General features: G+C 42.2%; 1 protein-coding gene across 1 annotated transcript; it reads left to right on the forward strand.

Annotated features, from left to right (window-relative positions):
- Positions 1-693: 693 nt before the first annotated feature.
- LOC116265158 (homeobox-leucine zipper protein HAT3) lies at positions 694-2,786 on the forward strand. The gene is made up of 4 exons (XM_031645685.2): positions 694-986; positions 1,354-1,709; positions 1,825-1,904; positions 2,275-2,786. Exons 1-4 carry the CDS (start codon positions 857-859, stop codon positions 2,552-2,554), a joined length of 846 nt encoding a protein of 281 aa, XP_031501545.1. The 5' UTR covers positions 694-856; the 3' UTR covers positions 2,555-2,786.
- The last annotated feature ends 6,142 nt before the right edge of the window (positions 2,787-8,928 follow it).

Below are 8,928 nucleotides of genomic sequence, written 5' to 3' on the forward strand. Positions count from 1 at the left end.
TTATGAAACATGTCCGGCAATAATGACGAGGCCCATGCATGGGCGCAAGTGGTGCAAATGGTCCGCGTCGTGGTTGGCACGGGCCCACCGGCACGAGCCTAGGCGCGGACCCACACGAGGGTGGGTCTGTCCCCCGAAGCGAGGGTATCTCGGTAAAAAGAAGCGAGGGGGAGGCAAGTGGGGAACCCGTCAAATGATTAGGGCGAGGGGGGTGTCGGGGGAGAGGGCTACAGGATGACAAGGAAGGGCCGTCCGATCTTGACACGGACCGTCAGATCAGCCGTTGATGTGTACGAAGCTGGGCAGGCAGCTAACATGTCAATCCACGTGGGCAAGGGCAGGTTTTCCGCGCTGCCCCACGTGACCGCCAACCCCACCTGTCTGCTGAGTGGGCTCCACCTGCCCGCGTGGTGCGCGGGACCCACTAAGAGTTCGGGCCCACCACGCCGAGCTGCACCTCGCCGAGTGGATGGAGCACGAGCCGATTGATCGTAGAAAATCCGTGGAGTCCAGCCAAGCCGAGTGGAGCCGAGCCGATGGGGTTGGGTTTTTAGATTTAACCGTGGTTAAGTTTGGAAGGCCCGACGGCCACCTGCCTTGGCCCTTTCAACCCACTGGCGAAGCGGCCCCGACATGCACGACTCATGATTGGGCGTCTATAAATGGCTTCCCACCCCCTTCGTCCTCCTCATCATCATCATCCGCCTCATCATCCACTATCATCATTGTTATCATCATCACCTCGGCTCTCTCTGAGAAAGCGGATATCCCACAGAGGGACGAAGAAAGAGGAAGGAGCGGCAGGGCTTCTCAAACCTAGAAGTAGTCGCGGAGGAAGGAGGTGGAGGGAGGAGAGATGGCGGAGGAGGGGCTGGGATTGGATCTGAGCTTGTTCTCAGGCAGCATCTCCGGGCTCCAGTCGAAGCGGTCGAGCGACTCTTCGCCTCGTCATCGGAGCTCGCCGATCTGCGTGGACCTCTCGTCTGGTAAGTAGATTGTTGGAGACTTGGTTCTCTTTTTTTCCTCTGTTAGTGTTTTTTTTTTTTCATTCCGCGTCGTTTTTTCTAAAACCAGAGGGGTCCTTTTCCCCCTAATCGATCTAGAATTAGGCTTCTTTTTTGGAGTTTTCCTTTCTTTTCCCCGAGAAAAATGAGGGGCAAACGGAAGCTTTCTTCCGGTCTTGCGAGGAAGGGCTTTCAGGCATGATTTTCCGTCTGAGCTTTCCTGGTCTAGCGTTGCTTTCCAGCGGGTTTTAGGAATTCTCGTGTACCTTTCCCTCTTTATTTGAGCTTCTGATACGCGAATGGGGAAAAATCGGGGCAAGCGGGCTGACTGGTGATTGGTTTTGTGCAGAGCGGGAGTCCGAGACGTTCAGAGCTGACTCGAGACACTTGTTTAGGAGGATCGATGTGAATCGGGTGCCTGCAATGACGGACTTGGATGATTGCGAGGAAGAGGAAGTTGTGGCGACAGCGTCGTCGCCTACGAGCACGGTCTCGAGCTTGAGCTTGAGTGGCACTAAACGAGGAGCAGACAACGATCTCCTCATGGAGGAAGAGAGGGCCTCGTCCAGAGGAGGAGGTGGAGGAGCCGGAGCGGGAAGTGGGGCTAGCGACGAGGAGGATACCTCCAGAAAGAAGCTGAGGCTCAGCAAGGACCAATCTGCCGTCTTGGAGGAGAGCTTCAAGGAACACCCCACACTCAATCCGGTATGTCTCTCTCCTTCGCGTTCCTCTGCTTTCTTACTTGACGGGAGTTCGTCTTTGATGAACGCGGTGAGTAATTTTGTTGGGATCCTGAGATGGGTTTTCTCTTTGTCCTCAGAAGCAAAAGATGGCGTTGGCCAAGCAACTAAATCTCCGACCTCGGCAGGTTGAAGTTTGGTTCCAAAACCGCAGAGCAAGGTAAACCCCTTGCCATGTTATGGGCCTTTGGTTTTTTATTTCACAGGTAATTCATGAGGCGTCAGACGCTTCACTGGTCGGTCACTCGTTTTGTAGCACTTGATGTCCAAGAAAGTGGGATGTTGGGGATATTCTATTGAGAGCAGAGGATCCCAACTTTAACCATTTTCTAGGATTAGGAATTTTAAGTCACAACAGAAAGAGGTTCAATATAATGCTACATGACGAAGCTTTCTCCAACGTGATCCGTCTTGTTTCCATGGATTGATATAAGAATAGCTTCTTTAGCATGCCTTAGTTTGGGATTTGCATGAAGCCTAAGACTGTGTCTTGAACAACTAACTCAAGCGCCATGATTGGGTGATTGCAGAACTAAATTGAAGCAGACGGAAGTGGACTGCGAATTTCTAAAGCGGTGTTGCGAGAACTTAACAGAGGAGAACCGGAGGCTACAAAGAGAGTTGCAGGAACTCCGGGCGCTTAAGCTCTCCCCTCAATTCTACATGCCTATCCCAGCTACCACCCTCACAATGTGCCCTTCTTGCGAGAAGCTTGCAGGCATGGCCGCCTCCAACAACCAATGCCGGATTCCAGCACCTGCTGTTGGACCGATCCCTGTCCGCAGGTTAGACATGCCAGCTCGATCATGAGAGAGCGTTAGTGGCACCGGTGGAACCGCCATTTTTGCCTGGTTTTCCGACCGATCTCCTCTGTTTGCGGCCATGTTTGCGCATTTACAAGCCATGACAGACACGATGATCTACTTTTCCGCTCCTTTACTTCTAGGAGGAACCTTACAGGAAGATTGTAGCCGGATTGGTTTTGTTGTCGTTGTAAAAAGCTTAGAGTTCTGTTTCTGAAATACATTGCGTAACATATCAATGAATGGTTATCGAAGAAACGGTGTTAGTTGCTTCGTATAAAATGAAAGAAGGCAATTTGCGTGAAGAAACCGTAAACTCTATGCCCCAACACAAACAAGCAGATTACTAATTTACCACGTCCTTTGGGCCATATGGGGAGGATACGGAGATTAAGTAGGACCAATTCAGTTCTGTGTTTCAGCATTTCAAGAAAACGTAAAGTAAAGAGCTTCAAGCTTCCCGGAGTGCTAAAATCCTGAACTTGGCAGCCAGCGGACATATAGTGACAAAATCCTCTTGGATTTCTATGAGTTTTGCAGGCAGCAAGATCGCCCCCGCAAAATGGCCGGTCAGTGCCAGTCACATATCTCGGATGATTTACTTTCTCAACTTTTTAGTCCAGTCTCCAGAAAAATTAGTCATATTAAGATTCTGAAAAATAAATATGAAAAAAAATAGTAAGACATATGCACCCATAAAAGCTTGTGATGACCAGCTGAAGTTTATTGCACATGCCCACTTACTAAATTTTTTGCGTATTCTTTGTTTTATGTATGTTGTTTGTGTGCCATAGAAAATTAGATGAAAACAAATAAAGGGGCGGTATAATGGAACTAGAATTTTAATGTCTCCGGTGTCTGTCTCAAAGGAATTGGCTCTTGCCATTTTCAGGCAGTAAAAGTAAGGTGGCTACGTGTATTTTTGGCTGGCAATTTGCTATTGAAGGAGATGTGTGGCAAAAGCAGTTTCGCCAACAGGGATCCAGACTCCACACCATCCATGTCAGGAACATGAGGAACCTGTTCACGTGAACACATCCATCGCTGGGGTCTTTCAGGTCCGAACTTATCACCAACCTCAATGAGTTGGCCTCCCCCACAATGGCCTCCATTATTAAGGTCCCCTTGTTGGTGAATAATGGAACCACTCTTTTAGCAGCCCTTATTCAATACCTCATCTCAATTGTTGCCCACTTACCCTGTGTTTGATCACCACTTGTTTGATCTGATCTTGACATTCCCAACTTGAAATCCATAGATTTTTAAAATCAAACTTTCCCCTTCGCACTTAAGTATGAACCAACCGCATGGACATATCCCCAAGACATATATATCGATATTTGTTGGCCGGAGCATACCCTGGTCCCGCTGTGATTACCAAATCCGACTACAAATCAGATCCGTTTTCGCCTGGACAAACCCACATAAAGAGGTTGAGTTACGTAAACGATCACCGGCTCAAACCCAGCCCACTGACGTCCTTCCTACTGGCAGTAATGGTGGTAACAGAGGCAGAGATGATAAATTAAGGGGCACGATGGTGGTGGTGGTTGTGGTATCGACGCAGCAGCAGCTATAGCAGCAGTCAGACGGCGATAATGGTGGAATAGGTGGTAGTTGCTGTAGTGAATCGAGGCAACAAGTTAATAATCACTCTCACAGCCAACCAAGGAATCTGCAGTGAGTGGAGTTAGATATTTAACTGGGTTCCTGCATTAAGGCACGATCATATCATATGGTTGTTTGACGGTAGAGACACTTTGTTAATATCCCGTAAATCTGTCCAATGATTAGGCAGGTTCATCGAAAAACTAAAATTATGGTTCATCCAATCTTTAGGACAGATTTATAAAATACTCACAAAGTATCTCTGTTGCCAAAATGTCCTGTTCCTCATGCCGGACTGAACAAGCCGTAATTTTCTGACCAAATTTGCTTACTTCAAGCTTGCTTACCTAGAGTTTTATCAATTGGAGATCCAATTCTGCCAGCTTGGGCAGTGTTTGCAACGGATTCGACCAGTGTCTTCTGCAAGGCCCAACTGCAGAAATGGAGCAAGGAGGGGATGAGATATATAAGCTTTTACGTGTTTGCAAGGAGTGACATGGTAGCACAGAATTTTTAACTGCTTCAGACCTCTCTTTTTGGATCACAACCAATTGTCACGACCGTCCGTCAGTCACTCGTATCCTGTTTCATATAGAGTGAGATTCCCCAACTCAGGGTGCAGGTCAAAGAGAAACCTTTGAAAGAGCATCAGCCAACAACGATAAACTGGCATAAGTTTTGTGTGAGTGGAAAAAAAAAAAAAGTTCCAATTTACTAAGATTCTTTCCCACCCTCCTAAGGCATTCATGTTTCCAAGCGTAGCGTCTTCTCTTTTCTTTGGCAACTGTTATGGAAGATAATGAATGGCCCAAAGTTGATGGGTGATACAATCATGTGGTGACTTGATCTCAGTTCATACTGAGAGGGTTCGTACGCGTTTCAAACTTCAACATGTGGTCCGATTCAGATAAGTTCAGAGGATGAAAAGTCCAACTAAAACTCCCTTAAAATTCAAGTCACTGTATTGATAAGTGGTGAAAGATTCGATAGTTGAGAAATTCCTTACTTTTAGACATCTTTATTTTTTCTAGAAGCCTCAATTTTCAGAATGCCCAAACCTAAAAGTGGTTGGCACAGTGGAATATTCTGCGACCGTCATGGTTGGGTTCCCACAGGCATCAATCCTTTGTGCAAGCCAAAGTTGCAGGTGTGAAAGCACACACGCACACACACCTATATATAAATAATTTCCTTGACTATGTCAGCTGTAGGCAAATTGAAATATGTTCAGTTTAATATAAGGAAAAATTCAAAAATCTAAATTTCTCACATACTTGTTTCTAACATTCTTCTATGATTTTTTAATTTGGACCTGCTTGCAAATGGACTCTTCATATCCAAAATTCCAAATATAGTCTTAATTGAGAAAGATTTGGTTAGTAGTGATCCATTTTGGTCTGTACTTCAAATAATCAAGGACAAACTCTAAGTGGGGCTTAAATTTATTGTGCACCAACAGTTCAGAAGTGAACAAGTGATTGAATCATTGTGAGTACAGGCAGAAGCAATAAAGTTGAAACAAAAAAAAAAAAATCATGTACTTCTCCTTCTTATCTGCATCCTTTAATGCTTTAACTTTTAATTATTGTTGGAAGAGAACCAAACAGGTTTTGGCCCCATAATTATCTTTTTACTGAATTAAACTCAAGAAATTCCTAATCAATTTTTGTATTAAAAAAACTTTAAAATTAACTTGCACATAAACCAAACCACTGTTTGGGTTGTCTTGTTTCCAAACCTACATTCAAGGATAGCTAATTTTACTTCCTAAGCTGATGACAAGAAAGAGAGTTGGAATCACCTTCCCGTCTCAAAAAATGTTACACAGAAAGTTGAAGGGTAGGTTGCTTTCATATTAATTTAGTTTTTTGAATGTTGGTTTTCATATATTCTCTGCATGCTTTAGATGAAGTTAGACAGTGAACTTGAACACAGTGACGTTTAATTTTGGACCCAAATTCTCCGTCTGCAAAATGTTATATGGCGAACTTTTAGCATTCTCTAAATAACGGTACATTACTCCTGAAAGTACGTCAGGGCTTAAATATGGACCTGGATAAGGCAATGTAAGTTCTCCGTAATCTAATTTAATAAATTTTTAATGCTCATATAAAGCTCAGAAAGAGGAACAGGATTGAAACGTTCTAATTTGAACTATTGTTATCAGAATCATCCTCAATCGTGGCCGATTTTTAAATAAAATTTTTTAAATGTTTAAACCATTTTCCTTTTAAAATTAATTTTTTATTTATTTTTAAAAATATTTTTTTTACCTATTCACAACTAAATCATGTGAAGTGGCTGATTTGCCGAGTCGGCAGCCTCACTTATTCAGTTCAATAGATGAATTTTACAACATTGTGTTTGGTTGGCCGAAGAAGTTACTGAAGGCGTTTGAGAGAACACTTCCCCGTAGTTTAGAAAATCAAACGTCATAGATTTTGCCTTTTTCACTATGAGAGACATTATGTGTGAATAGTTTTTCTTGTGTTTGATGCACCAGGAGGATGTACATCACAGATGGCATAGAGTGTTGTCCTACCGATATTATATGGTGAGGAATTTTTCACGGTGAAGTTGTATATCTCGGCAATATTTTAAAAAAACCTCGGTAAATTTTTAAAAATTTTAAAACATTTAATAAATCTTAAAAATTATAAAAAAAATACAAAAACGTGAAAAAACATGTATAATACCTGTTTTTTTCTGTTTTTTATTTTTTGATGTTTTTTCTAAAAAGACGCTTCTAATTGCCATTTTATACGGCAGACTTATTTCTCGGGTATTAGATGTGTTTTTTTTCAAATAATACGTGTTTATGTGACAATGCATTACACTGTCCTTAGTTCGAATTTTGTGGGTCTATTTTGCTGAATTGCAAACGGTGACATACATAATACTCGAATTGAAAGATGTACTGCAGAACCATAGAGGTTCCGAAGTAGCTTCGGATCCTAGGGGCAGGAGAAAGAAGGGTGTCGCCTCTCGTGAACCGTCAATTCTCCGAGTGCCTTGACAATAATAAATATGATGTCTGTCAACTCCACCTTATCCTTCAAGAGGATAAAGATTACTTCACCTCTTCCATGTGATCATCCAATTAATGATGCATATAGATGGGATACATTAGTTATCAATCGCATCTCAAATAGATCTAAAGCTCATTACTATTTGGATTTGAATTCAGTACATTACTTTAGGAACCAAATCTGAATTCGAGTTTCCATCCAACTAAGATCCAATAAGAATCTGAGACACCACTGATATCCGAGATCTTTCCTTTTCTTTTTTGCTTTTCCAAATGAAACAGGATTTGTTTTGAGACTGGATCTAAATCTGGTTACTGATTAACTTGAATTTACCTAACTGCTGAATCCAACCCAAATCGGAACCGCTTACAATTACATCAGATCAGGGTGGGTCCCTTTTAGCACTGCTACCTCATTGATGCCAAGAGTTGCTTACATCCTCGCTTTTGGCGTTGGAGAAGAAACTTTTCGATAGAGGGGAAACGGAATGTGGAACTCTAAATTCCCAAGTGTTGCGTGCTTCTTAAGCGCATCCAATCCAAACAAGTGAACCCTAAAGCCAAATATTTTAATGCAAAAGCCAAGGCATCCAAGGAAAAGCACTCACACCAGCGCCTTAAAATCCCCTTAACCACTACCTCTACCCCTACCTAAAAGAAAGAAAGAAAGAAAGAAGAAGAAAACCAAAGAAAGTTCTCCCAAAAGGAGAATCAATGACTCGGACCTCCACAATGCCCTGCTTCGCCCCACATCTCACTTGGGTGCCACCGACTTCCACAAATAAATCTTAGATCCATCTAATAATACCAAATACGCATTTTCGAGGATTTACGAACCACTGATCTAGCTAGGTGCTAAAATGATCTCTATACCCTCTGATTAAAGTACTCCTAAATGAACATCAAAGCTTAAGTGCATACATGAGGATGGAGATTGTCACTTGATATTTGTTGAAACATAATTTGATATTAGAAATGTCGTGTAAGTGTTTTATGTGAATATGCCTCAAAATTAGAGTGGATTTATAGACAGATATTACATGAATTTATCTTATTTTTTATGTAAATTCATGGAACATGAACTCGTTGTTCCTAACGTTCATGGCCCTTTAGGGGCCATTTGACATTAGATACAATGTGCAAATATTCTATCAATATGCTTCAAAATTGTATAAACACATGAAAAATTGTCCCATGAATCTTACACTTGAACAATGTTGATGAAGATTTGTGAAACAATCACATGTAATGCCAAACAATCGATTTTGGCATTGGAAACAATGCGCAAATATTACATGAATATACACCCAAATTGGAATAGATTCATAAAACATTTGAACGAGTATTCCGTGAATCTACACCTCAACAATTTTAATGAAGATTCAAAGATTCATGAAACAATTACGTGTTGTTCTTAATGCCAAACAGCAGTTGAAAGAACTAAAAAGTTGCACATTTTATGGCGTCGGCTTGTGGCTTGTAACGGAGTGGGATTCAAGGGATATGAATCATAATCTCAATCCTAGAGCGACATTCATCGGATATGAATCATAATCTCGATCATAGTGTGCCAACCCCTTTGGGCCCATGGTTCATAAACAAAATAAACTACAACTCAAAGAACGACTCCTTCAATAAGCGATTCATAAAACGAACAACATAAAATATGATTTCTACCTTGTTCATTTCATCAAAAGCCGACTTTTTCCTTTGACATCTTCTTGGAAAGCTTAGCTCTCTACAAA

Source organism: Nymphaea colorata, chromosome 12, assembly GCF_008831285.2.
Source record: "Nymphaea colorata isolate Beijing-Zhang1983 chromosome 12, ASM883128v2, whole genome shotgun sequence".
Lineage (NCBI taxonomy): Eukaryota > Viridiplantae > Streptophyta > Magnoliopsida > Nymphaeales > Nymphaeaceae > Nymphaea > Nymphaea colorata.

Coding starts and splice junctions, on each gene's coding strand:
- LOC116265158 (XM_031645685.2), top strand. CDS start 857: ATGGCGGAGGAGGGGCTGGGATTGGATCTGAGCTTGTTCTCAGGCAGC. Junction 987..1,353: donor CTGCGTGGACCTCTCGTCTG/GTAAGTAGATTG, acceptor GGTTTTGTGCAG/AGCGGGAGTCCGAGACGTTC. Junction 1,905..2,274: donor TTCCAAAACCGCAGAGCAAG/GTAAACCCCTTG, acceptor GGGTGATTGCAG/AACTAAATTGAAGCAGACGG.